This window comes from Balaenoptera acutorostrata, chromosome 1, assembly GCF_949987535.1.
Source record: "Balaenoptera acutorostrata chromosome 1, mBalAcu1.1, whole genome shotgun sequence".
Taxonomy (NCBI): Eukaryota; Metazoa; Chordata; class Mammalia; order Artiodactyla; family Balaenopteridae; genus Balaenoptera; species Balaenoptera acutorostrata.
This window is the reverse complement of record NC_080064.1, coordinates 146,018,405-146,035,382: the sequence shown is the minus strand read 5'-3', so window position 1 is coordinate 146,035,382 and position 16,978 is coordinate 146,018,405. Positions and strand designations below refer to the sequence as shown.

Below are 16,978 nucleotides of genomic sequence, written 5' to 3'. Positions count from 1 at the left end.
TATTATTGTCGCCTTTAAAAATAAATTTTAAATCACACAAATAATATACTCATATTTTCCTTAAAAAATTAAAAATATTAAATTTTAAAAATATTTTTTATAAGGATAAAAATCCCCTAACCACACACCCGATCCTTTCTCATCCTTCCCACCCAATCCAACTCCACTGTTGACAATAGCCAACATCTGCATTTTCTATGCCAGAAACCGTGCTAAGAGTTTACAGGAATATCTTTTTAATTTTCACAAATTCCTGCTAAAGTGGGTTCAGTTATTATCCCCATTTTGCAGAGGAGGAAACTGAGTCATGGCACACTTATGTCCCCCATTAACTCAGGTGCCCACTCTCAGTAGTTTGGGACACATCCATCCGGGTTTTTCTATGGATCCCTGAACATTTATGAGTACTCATAGCACATGTAGGGTGTTGCTGTTTTGTTTCACTAAAAAACCTTAAATGGTATCATACTATACATATCCAATCTACAATTTGCATTTCTCCCTGACAGTTCATAAACTCTAACTCATTCTTTTCAATTGCTGTCTAGTGTACTACAGCTGTAGCATTCTCCTAGCGACAAGCATGCAGGTTATTTTTGATTTTTCACTTATAGAAACGATGCTGTAGTGAAAGTCTTGTGCAAGCTTTCTCATTCACAAGGGCAGCTGCTTGGGTGGATATCAAGATATGGAAGTGCTGGGTGATGCTGAGCGCATGTTTAAATTTTCATGGATACTGCTACATTGTCCTCCAAGATAGGTACCACTAGTACGTAAATACATATTTTCCTATGACCATGCCAAAATCTGATATTATCAATCTTCAAATTTTTGCCAAGCTAAGGGATCATATTTTAATATGCATTTCCCTGATTACCATAAAGGTTGTGTTAGGCAACACCATCTGGACTGGTAATTAAATGATAAAGTGAGTTAAAGTAGGGCAACATAAAAAATGTATATGTACATTAAACGTATTATTTATTTTAAAATACGTAGATGTGCATTCCCCCTCCCATCTTTTGACACAGGAACAAGGCTTCTCAAGTAAGGGATCACTGACTGGGGCTCTACATATACTTTCTGCATTAACCACACCCTTATAATGTACATCTAAGATAATGTAACCACACCTTTATAATGTACATCTAAGTGAGAACGTAAAAGCCTTGTGAAATAATCTGAGTGCAGAATTCAATTGAATTTAACCGCAAGTTTTTAGTAACCGCCTTCATCAAGATTTTCCAAAGCATTTAATTTAATTTTCACAAAAACAGCTCTCTTTCCACACCTGTGTTTCATTGGTTTACATATTACCTAACTAAATTACATAATTACAATGACATGCAACCAGTATAAGCAGGTTTGGAAACCATCGCACTGGCGCTTGGAAAACACACATTTAACTGAGACAGCAAAAGCACAGGGGTATTCTAGAGAGTAGCCCATCAGCCATTCTGTGAGCCCACCCTGGACTGAAGTCAGCATCTTTCAGAGGGGTTTGTGAGAGTCTTCTAACACAGCAGGTTGGGTAAGAGAGAAGCCACTGTAGTAGTGATGTGGAACATCTTTTCATATGCTTATTACCCAATATCCTCTACTGTGAACCATCTGTTCATTTCATTTACCTATTTTTCTGGTGGATTAGCCTTTTCTTAATTATTTACAAGTGTTCTTTAGAAATCCCAGTACTAATCCTTTGTCTTTTATGTCATAAATATTTTCTCCCAGGATGTTGCCTATCTATTAACTACTTTTCTGTAGTTATTCTGTCTTGCAGAAGTACTTAATTTTGATCTAATGAAATAAACTATTTTTCTTTCTTTTTTAAATAAATTTATTTATTTATTTATTTTTGGCTGCATTGGGTCTTTGTCGCTGAGTGCGGGCTTTCTCTAGTTGCGGTGAGTGGAGACTACTTTTTGTTGTGGTGCGCGGGCTTCTCATTGTGGTGGCTTCTCTTGTTGCGGAGCACGGGCTCTAGGGCGTGGGCTTTAGTAGTAGTGGCACATGGGCTCAGGAGTTGTGGCTCGTGGGCTCTAGAGCGCAGGCTCAGTAGTTCTGGCGCATGGGCTTAGCTGCTCCACGGCATGTGGGATCTTCCTGGACCAGGGCTTGAACCCGTGTCCCCTGCATTGGCAGCTGGATTCTTAACCACTGCGCAACCAGGGAAGTCCCACTATTTTTCTTTCTTCATAGCTTTTGCTTTCTATGTCTTAAGAAAGCCTCCCCTGCTTTGCTAAGATTCTAAACATATTCTCCTATGTTTTCTTCTAATACTTCAATAATTTTATAATTCCCAGATTCCAGATGAGGAACTTGAAGTTCAGAAGTTTCAGATATTTGACCAAAATTATAAAGCTAGAAATAACCTGGGATCCATATTGATATATAATTATATATAATCTCCAAAGCCAATGCTACTACTTTATACTACCTTCCTGAAGAAGGAATTAAAGTCTGAGAGAAGTAAAGTGAAATACATGGATGTCCAACAGTGGTAAAAATTGGATGAATGCGCATGTTTGTACTGAGTACATAAATGGTTGACATATAAATGACTCATCATCAGCCACAGAAAACCAGCACAATCTCTTCCACCCACAGAAACTGTGGTGAATAGTATTTAGATGTCCCAAGTGACTGGACATCTAAATACTATTGAGCAACTACTAGGTACAAAGTAATAGTTGGACCTCGAGGTCCAACTTCTCTTATTCATACATCCTCCATCCACATTGAAGCAAACAAAAATATACCGAACACCTAACATGTCCCAGGTAACAAGCGCCACACACTCATAGATGTGGACTTTGCTAGACTCCTTCGCATGGATAGTGTGCAAGTTCCTAAAGCTTTGCTTGCTCAAAAGCAACCTCTACATTCGCAATGTACCTTGAGTTGTGGTCATTTAGGTCACATGCCTTCTATGTGCTACCAGAAAGTGAGCCCACTAGGGTGATGAGATTTACATTATGCGCCTCTGCATCCCCCAAAGCACAGAGCCTAAGGCCCTGACAGTACAGGTGTTCTGTTACTGCAGTTATTACATTGTCATGTGATGGATGCTTCACTTCCTCTCTTGTGGACCACATTTGATCTTTTAAGGGTGGGCAAGAATGAGTAATGAATAATGAATGAATGAATGAACACTTTGTATTTTCATCAAACACAGCCTTCTTAGTGATTTTATCTTTTCATTGAGGTCACTATTTATTCTCACCACTACTGGTCATCTTTCCAGGTGTCACAGTCTTGTTATTACCATTATCTCCTGACTCCTCTGTCTTCCTTTAATACCTATAATAAGCTGTCAAATCTTGTTGCTTCTATTGCAACCTTGCCTACACCTTTTCTATTCTCCCTGCCACTACCTTGGTTCAGGTTCACTATCTCTTGCAAAAACTATTATGAATGATCTCCCACCCAGGCTCCCCATACTACTCCGTATTACACCTGCTGATTCCACATAAACTTTCCTGAATCATCATCTCATTCTGACAATCCCTTGCTTAAAAACTTCAAAGGCTCCCATTAATCCACTGAATTGATTTTGGACCTCTCAGCTAGACATCAAAGCTCTGTGTATGACCCCAACTACGTTTTGCCTCTAATTTCCCGCTGTTCTCCTACTGATGCCTTCTCCTGACCCCTCCCGCTCCCCAATCAAACAGGACCATGTGCTTTTTATTAAATACGTTTTGTGTTTTCCATCTCTGTTACTTCAGCCTGGGGCACTCTCCCTCATTCTATCCTTTGAGGCTCATTGTAAACACCAGCTCTTTCATCAAGTAGGTCCTGATGCCACCACAGACAAGATATCTGCCTTCTTTGATATCGGCAGCTCTTTGTGTTGTCTTCTTGGAATCAATCTTGTTTTATTTATCTAACCCTGCTTTATTTATAGTCATTTGGCACTTACCTTGCTTACTGCAATACAAGCACCTTGTGGTAAGAGTCAGTGGTTTCCTTATTTTTGTGTTTATCTGCAGAGTTTGGGACAGAGCCTTGTACACAGAGGCACCCAGTAAGCTACTGGTTGACCTGAACAGTTCCCTCAACTTTACTGTAAGCTCCTTGACTTTAAGTACATTGTGTCTCTCAACACAAGTAAGGGCCTTGTGCATAACAGGTACTCAAAACATACTTGTTTAAGTAATTTCATGGTTCCAGAGCAAGATTTTTCAAAACAGATGTAACACTGGCATTAACCTAAAAGAGTCACTTAAATCTCTCTCACCAATTAACGTAAAAGAAAAAGAAAAGGAACACTGACTCTAACGTTCATTATTCTTTCCTTTCGTTTTATGTGATAATGCCTAACTCTTATTAGGTGCTTATCACGTACCAGGCACTGCACTCAAAGTTTTATAACAATCGCCTCGTGTAATCCTCCCAAGAGCACCATGAAGCACTGTCTTTTTCCCCAATGGATGGGCGGGAGGTTTAGAGAAGTGAAGTAACTTGATCCTGCAATGAGTAAGTGGCAGAGCTGAGATCTGAATCCAGGCAGTTTCTGCCTCCAAAAACCCATGGTTGTCACCATCATGCCATATGCCTTGGTTATGTTTGCCAACCCTCTTAATTTCAACAGTTTGGGAAAAAAAAAAAATCTTTTAAAAAATACTTCATGCTACATCTTAAAAATCATTCTTTGAAACATAAGAATATCTTGATTCTCAGATTATTTTAATGGACATAAAAATAAAGAATTGTTAAGTCTATCTCATCCACCTTCCAATGTAAGCTTCAAATTTAGGAGGCTGTTTTCTCCAACGGTATGCATGGTCAGTACTTGGTTATGCATCCCTCCAAATGGAGGTGACAAAGGTAACATACTTCCAAATAACTGAAAATCATTTAATTTTGGAACGCAGTCTAGAAATCTCAGGACCAAAAAATAACCATTTAGTCCCCATTCTCCTTGTAAGTCTTCATATACTTGAAAACTCCTCTCGGTGGCCTAGACTCTGATTCGCTGGCAGAGTAAAGGGGTGTGGGGTTGACACAGATAATCTATGAGTAAATAGGCCAGAATTTCTCTCTTTTTGAATCTCCATTCAGTCTGCATGGAAAAGCACTAGCGCCAATTCTGACCACAGTGCTGAAAAAGAATATACAAGCACCAAGGAGCTGATAGACTATGAAACTGAGAGAGAAGGAAAAAAGTCATACTGGCCCTAAATATGATGAGAGCAACACTGAGGAGAAACTCACAAGCTGTAAGATAAAAGTCATTGCTTTCCTTAGGATTTCAGAGATGCAAGCATGTGAAGTAGAGATGGACGCTAGTAGTTACATCTAAGAAAGAGCCACCAGTGGACTGGTCACCAATGTCTCTTTAGCCTCCAATGGAAACACTATTACTAACGATGAGATTCATAACTTAAGATGAAATTATATCAAGCAAGGACAAACTTTGTTCAATAAAATACAGTAGAAAACTGACTACTGATGTTTCGACTACTCAGATCTTCTATTTATCTATTCAAAGCAAAAAAAAAAATTCATGTAAAAAGTCTGATAATATTAACTTCACTATTTAGTCATAGCTACCTTTTCTGGATTTAGGTATTGATGTTAAAATATACCACAGGTATGATGAACCTCTGTGACTTGAGGGATACCTTAAAATCCAAATCCCATTTATAAAGCAGAATTTTATCAGAGTATTTTTCACTCCTTTAAAATGATCTAAAATACTCAGTTGTTTATACTTGAGTTTTTCAAGTTGCAGATCATATGTTCAGAAAAGAACAGAGGAAAAAGAGTGAGGCTGTTATGTTCATTAGTGGATCATGGAAAAATGACAGCCTTAAATACTCATGAGCACTGGTGAATATTCTGCCATCTCCCTCTGCTGCCGCAGAAATCAGAAAAACAAAAACAAAGCACATAACGGAAAAAGGAGTTTAAGTCAAGTGAAAATATTTTATGACATTGCAAACTTCTTAAAAAATACATTCACTCAAACATGAAAAAAATAGCAAGCAATCAATCCCAAAATAAAAGAGAAAAACAATTCTGCTCCAACATAACTGAATAAATGCATATTCTTAACAATCTGTAATCTCTTAAGAAACCAGCTAATATGATAATTTACTAAAGGTTTGTTTAAGGGATGGAATATTAAGGTGGAACATGTAGATTGATTTGTATTAGAGAAAGACGTTCCTAACTATCTGTTTCAGATCATTAGAATTCTCACTGTTAACTCAAAACCCACAATACCTTAACAGTGTGAATGTGAAGTACAAATTTGATACGGACCTACCTTCAAAGTACCTTATTTTCCTTTGAAAGGCAACTTCCTTAACAACACTACATATCGAGAATAATGAAACTTAGCCATTCACTGTGATCTGGACACGAGTTAAAGGATGCAGAGAAAAAGAAAAAAGGCAATGCCCCCCCCCAATAAAACTCATTCCTACTTTATGCTTTTTCCTTTAAATTTAACCATTTTGAAATACTAATAATTTTGCTACATTTCCCCTGAAACATTCTCTGTGAAGATTAAAGAAGGGCTTGTTCAAAAACAAACAGGATACAGGAGTACTGGTACAGCTTCCAGGCAAGCTATAAATAGCAACGGCATTTTCAAGAAATCTCGTGCCAGTGTGTAAGCTGCAGTTTAAACATGCAGTGCAGATTTTATTATAATGCTGTCACCAAAATTCATTGTTATACAAGAAATTCAATGCTTACCAAGTTTTCTTGGTTCCTGGCTGCTATTTTTTGCTCCTCTTCTGCCCCATTTTTCATGTATTTGACCTCTTCCACCGGTTTGATCCTATACTCATCTGAGTGCCAAAAAAGAAAAGACATTTTATAACTTTTTTCACAATGGGAGAAAAGTGTCAGTAAGAAAGCCCAACAGCATAATTTGTTAGAGCCTTTTCCCTGCGGCCTTTCTATGTGGTTCATTTAAAAAAGTCTGGAAGAAGCTTAACCAGCCTCTTTTTATGAGGCGCCCTCCTCTGTCTACTGGGAAAAGCTCAGCATCACGAAGGCAGCTAATGAAAGTGGCACTGCCTGGTCCTTTCACAGAGAGCAGGTGGTGGCAGCAGAAACAGAGGTTATTCCATATCTAAAGCCTATTTGGAATTTATACGCATTAGGGCATATCACATAATGGTTTAAGGAGATTTTTCTCCTTGAGAATATGAGTTCAAAATGCCTGTGGCAGCAACGTTATGCAGTACGTTCACACCTGAATTTCTTTCTTTTGGAAAAACAAAGTAAGACTAAAGAGCTTAACTGACCAACAAATAGATATAAACAACTGGAAATTGAAATTTTCCTGTTGGTGATCCCCATATTAAATGTGGAACAGTCTGCAACGATTTCATATGATACATACAGACTTTAATCTCTCTGTAAAGTCACACACATGAAGAGCCATAATATCACACGGCTCTAATTGGCAGGTATATCTATCACTCAAGGCAGGAGAGTATAGTGGGCCATGGACGGGAACTGAACTTTGCAACAGCCAGAGAGAGTACAACAAACTCCAGTATCAAAATACATCATAGGACAAACTTGGGAAAACTTGCAATTAAAGCTCCTCTCCAGGGTAGAGGTTTGGTGATGACAATGATGACATTTTCACCAGATTTCTGTCAACAGGAAATGACATGACTTGGGCACACTAAGGTCAAAAACAGGTGTGACTTTGAGTCATCTTTAGTCCAGTGTATAGGAAAAATTACAGACATTACGGAATTAGAAAATTTCATCAACCAACAAACTGATGATCGCCTAGCATATGACATGGAATAATGTCTATAAAAGGCTACCTAATAGACAGATGTCTATCACTAGGAAGTTGCAATATATTTTCTTATTGCCTGTGGTTAATTTGCTACAATGACTATATGCTTATATAATTTCTTGCCTTACCATTTATAATACCATTTCCTATATAGTTTCAGGCTTCCTCATACTATCCCTTAACACGCTACCCCCAAAGATGTTTGTTACAGTAATATTTCTTCAAGTAATTATGCTGTTCCAATGTTTCTCAAAATTATCATCCTTATGAAAGTAATACATTTGCATATATCTGAATAAAGACTCCATGTTCACAGCTGAGCCAATTGTTTTTTCCATCTGACAATTCAAGGTAGTTATTGATTCTACTTCTTTCTAAAGAAATTAGAAAGACTGGTATGAGGTTACAGTAATGAGTCCTTTAGGAATACCACATCCTAAATGTATTAACAAGTTAATCAATGGGTTCTGATCCACAATTACAAAATACAGAATTTCACATTCCAATTTGGTATTCAGAAGAGAAAAAAATAAGAGTAAATTAATAAATTTGGCACATTTAATTAAGGATTATTTACTCAGAAGTTGGAAAAGCACTTGTTAATTGAAAAAGAAAAGACACTGGCTAATTATGCCTCCCATACAATTAAACAGAGACAAAAATAAAGGAAAAAAATAATAGCTAAAGATGGGTCTCCCTAACTTCACTTCGGAACATTAATATTTATAAATGATGGTTCACTGGGATAATTACTAACATTTAACTGAACTAAATTGTGATCTTAATTACTTACGGTGAGTCGAGTCTCTAATTATTTAAATATAAATTACACATATACATACATATTTGTTTTAAACACAATTCCAGTGGACTCTATGATTTTGTCTAGAGGACACAAAGCCTCACATGATGAGATAGGGAAAGCACAACATTTTAGGACCTAAGCAGAACCTTCTGAAAGAGCCTTCCAAAAGATGGCCCTTTGCCTGCGGCATAGCAAAAGGTTTCTTCCAGAGGGGACCCGCCCTTGCCTTGCCCGCTGTCCTCTCCCACCCCTAAGCCACAGCCCACAGCAGAAACTCTCTAAACAGCTGAGTGATATTCAATCTTCATTCTCTTTTTATCCCTCCAGGAAACGCAGCCGAATTCAAAGTATCAATAGTAGACAAACTACTAATATTTTTCTACAATGAACAAAAGCTGCTGGCTACATGTCTTTCAAAGCAGTGTTATCCCACCGACAGACTTTTTATAATGTCACCAATTTAGAAAGAGGATAGGTTTTAGCGTGTCATTAACAAACACGCCTGGCTAGCCAATGCTGTCTTTGTGGAACACGCTATGACTGGATAAAAAAGAAAAACAAACAGCCACGACTGCAAAGCCAGACCTATCATTATTACTTACATAACACACTGCACAGAATCCATCGTGGTACGAAACAAAAAAGCCAGCAAGACCCTTAGATAAACCACAATTCGTATAAAGCAAATACTTAAAAACGGTCTGTCAAGTCTCTCAGAGGCTGGTGCTGGGGATGAAGATGCCCATCTGGAAACAGACAACTCGTCAACCAACGTGTCACACATTTCCATGGCAATGCAGCCGTCAGGAACGGCACTCTGTGTGGACCAATGGAGCATTTCGGGTGATGGCAGTGACACAACCACTACGGAAATCCATTTTTCCTTTTGGTGAGGGCACAGGGGAATCCGTGTGGGACTTCAGCCCCTCCATCAGATCACACACTGGAGGCAACTGCAAGTAGCAGAGCCACTGTTACAAGCCAGAGAGCCCCGCCCGGCAACAGGACAACCTGCCGACTTGATTAACAGGAGCCACAAGCAGACTGTCCTCCTCTAGCTCCCTCACACCTGCTCACAGTTTTTCTTTTCTTCCTGTTGATCTTGTCAGGTGGCTTCTTAAAATGCACGTCAGGCGCTGTAGGCTAACACCCCGTTTCCAACCTGCTCCCCTTTCTCTCTATGTAAACAGTTGCAGGCTATGCCAGTCAAAAAAATAGATCTGGGGTAAAAGCACTGCTATGGTGATATTTTTAGCATTTTATTCCTCAGATTCCATCAGAGAGGGCTACACTGTTTCTGTGGCAGCTCTATCATGTTAAAGACACACTGTTTCCCACCAAATCTCTGCACCTCACGTTTGACGTCCGTAAAGGGCCTCATATATATGTATATAAAATTAGGTTTTTAGAACTAGAAGGGGATCAGTTGGTTGGACTTGCTTCAGATGTTATGGAATCATCCCCATTTTCAGGATCCTGTCAATTCTTCCATTGTCAACAACTCACTGGCCCCTATCCTGTCCTCCTCCCAAGCTTTGCAGATGGAAGATCTGCTACAAGGTTACATTTATAATCAACAGAACTGACTTCAAAATGAGTGAATTAGAAGGAGATGAGTGCTGGAGTGAGTTTATAATGTCATAACTATTAAAAAGTTAACAGTTCTCATAAAAGTACATATTAGATGGGGAAGGAGGAAGATAGGCAAGAGTTCTAGAAACGCTACTCTTTGAGGCAGGAAGGGATCTTACAGTTGTTTCCTAGAATGGTGAAATTCGTATCTATTGATACTTTCACACTCAAGTCTTCTTCTGATCAATGACATATGTACCAGAATGAATCTTTCCCAGGACTCTTCCGATTTCAAAAACTCTGCGCTAATGTCCTCATATCAAAACAATCCTACAAAACAAACAAACAAACAAACAAACAATCCTACATCTGGGCATCTTCACTGAATGCTCCGGATTGGTTCATCATCCAAATTTTGCATGAAGATTCTCTGGTAGACTTATTATTATTATATGCTCAGGAAAATATGAGGGCTTGGAACAAGAGGTAAAAGCAGTATTTATAAAAATAAACAAACCAAATAAAAGACTAAACTATTCTGCATTTTAGTGTAAACTCACTTCCCTTGGGTTTCTCCCACTGAACATCCTGCCCCCCAAGCTAACTAAATTCAAGTCCCCAAATCTTGGTACGACTTCAAATTCATGCCTAGGATCTTTATTTCTTTACTTGGCGAGATTTTTTTCAAGAGGTGAGTATTCATGGTGGCTAAGAGCTTACCCTCTAGAGCTTGAATGACTAGCCATATGGCCTTGGGCAACTTACTCATGCTTTCTGTGCCTTGGTTTCTTCATTTGTAAAATGGGAATATTTATAGTACCTAATCTCACACATAGAGTCACATGAATTAATATATGAATACACTTAAAACAGTGCCTAGCCCATAATAAATGCTCAATAAATGTTGGCTGCTGCTTTAGAAAAACTGTGCTGGTTCTGCAGGGAACACTATTTCTAATGCACAAAATCCATCAAGGTATAAAAACAAAAAGCATAATGTAAACATCAAAAATGAATTTAACTGAAAATTCTGACTTAACTATGTTAACAAATAAAGTGAGAAGGGAATATTATCGTCCATGATAAGCCTTTAGCATTTTTTAACTAAATGCATAGAGTGCTTTAATTAAAATATAACATAATTTTAAAAGAACAATAAATAACTTTTATGACAGGAAAAAGAAGAGTGATCATTATTTGAGTGAAACCAGGGTTACAAGAAAATAATGTTCCTCTATCTTCCTTTATATCCTAACTCAATTACTGCCATTGGCACAGCTCCTAGTCTCGGCCTTCCTTGAGGGCACAAGAGTGAATGGGTGAGGAGGTTCAGGAGAGTCTGAGAACCTACTATGGGCTGGGCTCTGTGATAAGCAATGGAGGGGGTGTGGAGCGGGGGGATGGAAGAGGCCGGGAAACAGTGCCCGGGGAAAACCACTGTCTTGCGGGGTGGCTTATGCTCTGAGAACCCTTCTGCTACCTGGAGCACGTTCCTCAGGCTAGACTGACCCTAGACTGACCGCACGAGTAGGCTGACCCTATCCCACTCAGCCACAGTCCACCAAGACAGACTAACTCTGGAAAACCTTATGCACAAAGCAGAGACTCAGCTGAAGGACCTCACAGACCACTATCAGTTCTCTGAGTCAGGCAGTCCCTTCACGATAATGACTATATCCTCACTTGCAGAAAGTGATTTCGCCCTTTCCAATGTAATAGTTATCATTAAGCAATTTCTAGGGCAATTATGAACTGCTCGTTCTAAATGTTTTGAATATTTCTAAAATAAGCCTTTGGTGCATTTAATACAAAATGCTCTCAGTTTTTTTTCAGAGTGTGTCTCAAATCAACCTAATAAAGGCAAACTAATTTCAAAATAAGATTCTCTAATACATTAAGTGCTCGTGGTCTAAAAATATAAACTGTTAAAAAATAACAAGCAGGGAAATTATGTTTTCAGACTTCATGTTTGTGGAAGATTAAACCCTGGCCACTGGGTTTCTACCAGGGGAATTAGGAAGATTGTACATATTTGTACATATCCCCCTTTATGATATCTCATAATTGAAAACTGTTAATATCACTAAGAGGGCAAGTCTCATATGTCTACTGTACCCTTATTCACTAGTGAAACCTAATGCTTGGATATATTTGAAAACCAGAGATAGATAAAAGATATAGTCTTGCTTCAGTCATGTAAAACTCATTTCAGCACACCCTCACTAATAAAGGGTATTATCCTTTTTAAAAATACGCAATGAATTGAAGGGTGAAAATGGTATCTAATTTTTATTTTAGTTTGATGTTTCAAAATTGACTAGTGATACTGAATACTTTCCCCCCGTTTTGATCATTCATGTGTGCCCTTTGTGATATATCTCTTCATATCCTTTGCCCCTTTTCTCTAATTGGAGTTGTAGCATTTTTCCTATTCATTGTGATATGAGCTCTCTGTAAACTATACCAATTTATGGACATACTTCTGGCCCCAAAAGGTCTGGGCAAAAACACCTCTTGATTTTCATTCAGACATGAGGTGATGGAAGGAACTAGCTGCTTTCTGTCTTTGAGGCAAGTGCTGGGCTATCCCCTGCTGTCTTTTCTGGGTTTCTTTCCTTCTTCATTTCAGCAATATTCACTGAGCACCTACTGCGTGCCAGAGAACGTAGTACTCAGTCCTGGGGTTACGCCTAGGGAAGGGAAGCAGATCCTGTTCTCAAGGAGCTCACAGCTAGTAGGGGAAGATTTAAGAAAATGAGCAAATAGAGTGCAGAATGTCTGCAGCCATGAAGCACATGTGTGGGGTGACTGTAATAAAAACAGAAGGGAGAGACCCCCCTAGGCAAGGATGGGGAGAGTCTTGGAGGAGGTGACGTTATCTCACTGGAGCGCTGAGGAACACTAGTGTGTGTGTGGGAAGGACAGGTCTAGGCAAGGCGACGGTGAGTTCAACAACCAGAGAGAGCATGGCAAACAGGAGCAACTGCAAGTGGTCTAGTACGGCCAACAGGCAGATTCCAGGGGGCCTCGAGGGATGTAAGGAGCAGAGGCTGCTAGGGCCGGTGCAGGAAGACCTGGTATGTGAATCCCACCAGAGGCAGTCTCCATTCTGAGGGGATACGGTCTCCCCAACCAGGGGAGCCAGAGTGAAGCCACCGTTACAGGCTAAGCTTCTGTCCTCTGGCCTGTCCTCAACCATCTCCTCTGGAGAGACCCCCAACCATTGCAATCCAAGGCTTTCTCCCTCTCTCTGAAAGAAGGTGTAGCAAAGGTGGAACTTACTTGGAGCAGTGGAGGTGGACCAGTCAGGTGAGGAAGAACAACACACAGAGAAGACTGGCCAAGAGCCAGAGAAAGCAGCCACAAAGAGTCTCACGAGGGTGGAGTTTTTACCTGGAGTCAGCTGGTGGGGCACTGGTGGGGCTGGAGCTTAAGACACAACATCTGCCAGAACCTGTTTCCTGCTTCCCTGACAGGTATGCCTTCAACTGGTGATGGGGAGATATCACGGCATGCAGAACAGGGAGTGGTGGGGATGGGGTGTGATCCATCCTAGGGGCAAAGAAGCTGCCGCTGAACCTGATCCCAGCTCCTTCCCCTTTGGCGGGACAGCAGTGAATCACAAGGGACAGAGCACTGGCTTCAAAGCGCCTTTCTCTTCTGGGCCTGGCTTGGTGGCTTCCCAGCTGTGTGCCGTGGAGGCAGGGGATAGACTTCTCTGAGTGAACGGAGTGCGTTGAGATGCCTGTGCATGGGTGCTATGGCCTCTCAGCATTCTTAGGGTCTTGTCCACGCCTTCGAAGAGGACAAGCTGAGAGGTGTCCACAGCTGCAAGGATGAGAGGGTAATAAAGCTTCCCTCATTACAGCACCCTCAATTATTAAGACTGGACCTGCAGGCCCCATTCCTGAGTCATTTCATCATTTCAGAGGCCAGAGAGCACATCTCCTCCATTCATCTGAGGCTCATTCAGTGACCAGGGAACTATTAGCCAGTCATTAAGGGCCCCGGAACATGCATCTTCTGACACGCTCCGACAAAAGACATGCAACCAGATGCAGATCCAGGCTGGACTCCTTTAGGAATGCATATGCAACCAAGGCTTTCCTATGGAGAGGGGGTTTAATTTTTGTATCATACAGTAATAATTCCTAACCAAGAAAGAGAATGAGTGGCGAGCCACTCCCAGAGAGGGAGGGCATGCATGGTGGTTCTGACAGCCATTTTTCCAGCTTCTCAAGAGCTCTGCTCTGACTCTTCTGGAGCGCTGGTTCTCCACCAACCACAGGAAAGCTGGAGGCCAGCTAAGTCCTCTCTACTATTCTTGGTGCGGTTCCTCTTATCCTTGATAACCGTTCAAGAGAAAGCCTGCCGCCCAGCTGTCTGTCCTCTCCCCTGCTTTGATTTAATCCTCATGTCAGCCCTATGAGGTTGGTACTATAACCCATTTTCCAGTTGCAGAGATTAGTCCTTGATTGGCTGGTCAAGTGGCAGTGCTGGTTCTAACCCAGGTTGGTTGGAATCCAGGGCCAGGCTCCTAACCACTAAGCCAGTTCTTTTTTTAAACCGCAAAGCACAGGAAATAATTACTCTGAGAAACGGTACAGGCATAAAGTATGAATGGATTCAGAAAGGATTTGGACATATTTGCAAATCACAGTGATATAAATAAAAGTTATAAAGACAACTAACATTCATGGGTAACATCAGGGAAACTCTCAGAGCCTCCCTTGTCAGGCGTCTGGAGCTTCTGTCAGCAGAAGATATCATCCCTGTGCTCCTTAAGTTAGGAATTAACATACCAATCAAAGTAAGGGTTGTGAGACTTTTCATTACAATGGCGATTTGACCACCACCGCATCTAATGGAAGAAAACGGAAGCTATTCTACAGTATACAGTAAATACTGCAATGTCTTTACAAAAACTTTGTATTTTGAAAGATTAACTTCCTTTTAAGCCTTCTGTTATACACTACAATTTTGATATATGATCTTAGCATTAAGACCAAGCAACAAATCAAGGATGTCTTCCTTCACTGGAGTAAGGAGGAGGAGAAGGAGGAGGGATTGGAGGAAGAAGAGGCGGAGGAAGAGAGCTATCGTTTATAGAGCCCTTTAAATGTCCCAGATCCAGTTCAGAAAATCTGTTCTACAACAGCGCATTTAATGCTCACAGGGCTCTAAGACAGAGAACCGTCAATGTCTCCATCAAAAGGAAACGTTCACTCATCCAGCTATACCATCCAGTAAGTGGTGGGAGTGGGGCCAGGCCTTGAACCAGGCAGTCTGACTCAGACCCCAGGCTCTTATTTGACTTTCCCACAGACGTGTAGTAGAGTTAATTTCTGATAAAAACAAAAATTCTCTTTGTTTGCTGATTTCCATTATGGAACTAGTAGAAAATGTTATCACAATACGGATCCTCTCCCCAAATGGAAGTCACCTTTAAGATAAAGATAAACCTTTTCAGGTCAGGCATTAAAAAATGTATTATGATAAAATAAGATCCAAAATAAACGCAAACAGTTATTTTCTTTTTAGGGGTAAACTATAAGGCAATAACAGCAAATACGAACAGATACCAACAGAGGGGCTCACATGCCTTCCTTTGTACATGAAGTCGATAAAACTCCACTGTCATTCCACTGTCAAGAGGGCTTGAAATGAGAGTTGCTTTTCTAGGACTGGCAATAAATTTCTGCTGATTCATTCACAGTTAATCCTTCACTGCTGCCCAAGATCAAGGGTCATGAATTTGCAGGATGGCTGGTCAGGATTAGGAAATTCTATGATCATTCCAGAAACTCTTCCCATTTAGTGTGACTGCCATAGAGTTATCCGAAACATTGAACAATTTGGCCAATGGGTGGGTGTGTGTGTGTGTGTGTGTGTGTGTGTGTGTGTGTGTGTGTGTGTGTGTGTTAAGGACGAAGGACATCTTAATGTTGATCTGATGTAATTCCTTTAACTGGGTTCTGACTTAAGTGGATTTCTGTGAAGGAAAAGATTCTCAGATAATAATCCGGATGCTTAAGCATCCCAGGCCCCTCCCCCTCTCCCAAGGAACCACACCAGCAGGCCAGACGTGCTTGTGCTCTTTTGTGATGCAGTCTGGCGACAGGGTGAGGAGGTTAGCGGGAAACTGCAGCAGCCTGGATTTACACCAGAAAGAGCAGAGCTAATGAGAAGAATTGGGCTGGAGTGGAAAGTTTTGCAGAAGATTAGAGAGGGGAGATTTTGGAGGCAGTCCAAAGAAAGACAGACAAAAAGTCACCAGAGTGGCAGAGAGCTAGAGATTCACGGGAATAGATTTCAGTACATTGTGAAGTAGGTTTATGAATGAGATGCCTCTGGGATTCTTTATCCAGTAAAAATTTAAAATTGCTTTTCAGTGATCTTTGGTGATTCTTTTAATATGCCTCTGGACTGAAGCTGACTTCTGGGTTCTACAGCCATTAAAAATAATTTAGTGGCAGCAAAATCATTAGCAAGAATAGGAAGAAATTGGAGAGAGTTGTTTTCAGTTAAAGTAATTCCCAAGGCTGCAAGCACTGCCACTGAATTTTTAAAATGGAAAAACACAGCTAAAATACAGTTTGTGATAAATGAGTACAGCTTCCCTACTTATAAAAAATATTCATGACGACGTTCACTGAGGATCTCATGAAGAAAGGTCCCAGAAGGCGAGGAGAGAGCTCATTCACATGTGCATATGAGGGGCGAGGAGGGCTCTCGCTCTCTTTCTCTCTCTCCTGCCAAGTCTGTACCTCTTCTCACAAGAGATTCATTCACATAAAACAAAAGATCATTTCCAGTTGCTATGA

At 40.4% G+C, this 16,978-nt stretch overlaps 1 protein-coding gene across 2 annotated transcripts in view; it reads right to left on the bottom strand.

The window, feature by feature from the left end:
• The window catches only part of LOC130704845 (uncharacterized protein C1orf21-like), a 149,605-nt gene that overhangs the window by 107,332 nt on the left and 25,295 nt on the right, over positions 1–16,978 (bottom strand). The window contains exons 1-2 of one of the 2 annotated variants that reach the window (XM_057528758.1): positions 15,753–15,825; positions 6,709–6,803 (exon numbers count right to left, since the gene is read on the bottom strand). In XM_057528758.1, the coding sequence (XP_057384741.1) occupies positions 6,709–6,803; positions 15,753–15,795 (138 nt within the window). In that variant the 5' untranslated portion in view covers positions 15,796–15,825. Of the gene's footprint in view, positions 1–6,708; positions 6,804–15,752; positions 15,826–16,978 lie in introns of those variants that run through there. The other variant, XM_057528755.1, reaches the window with a different exon arrangement.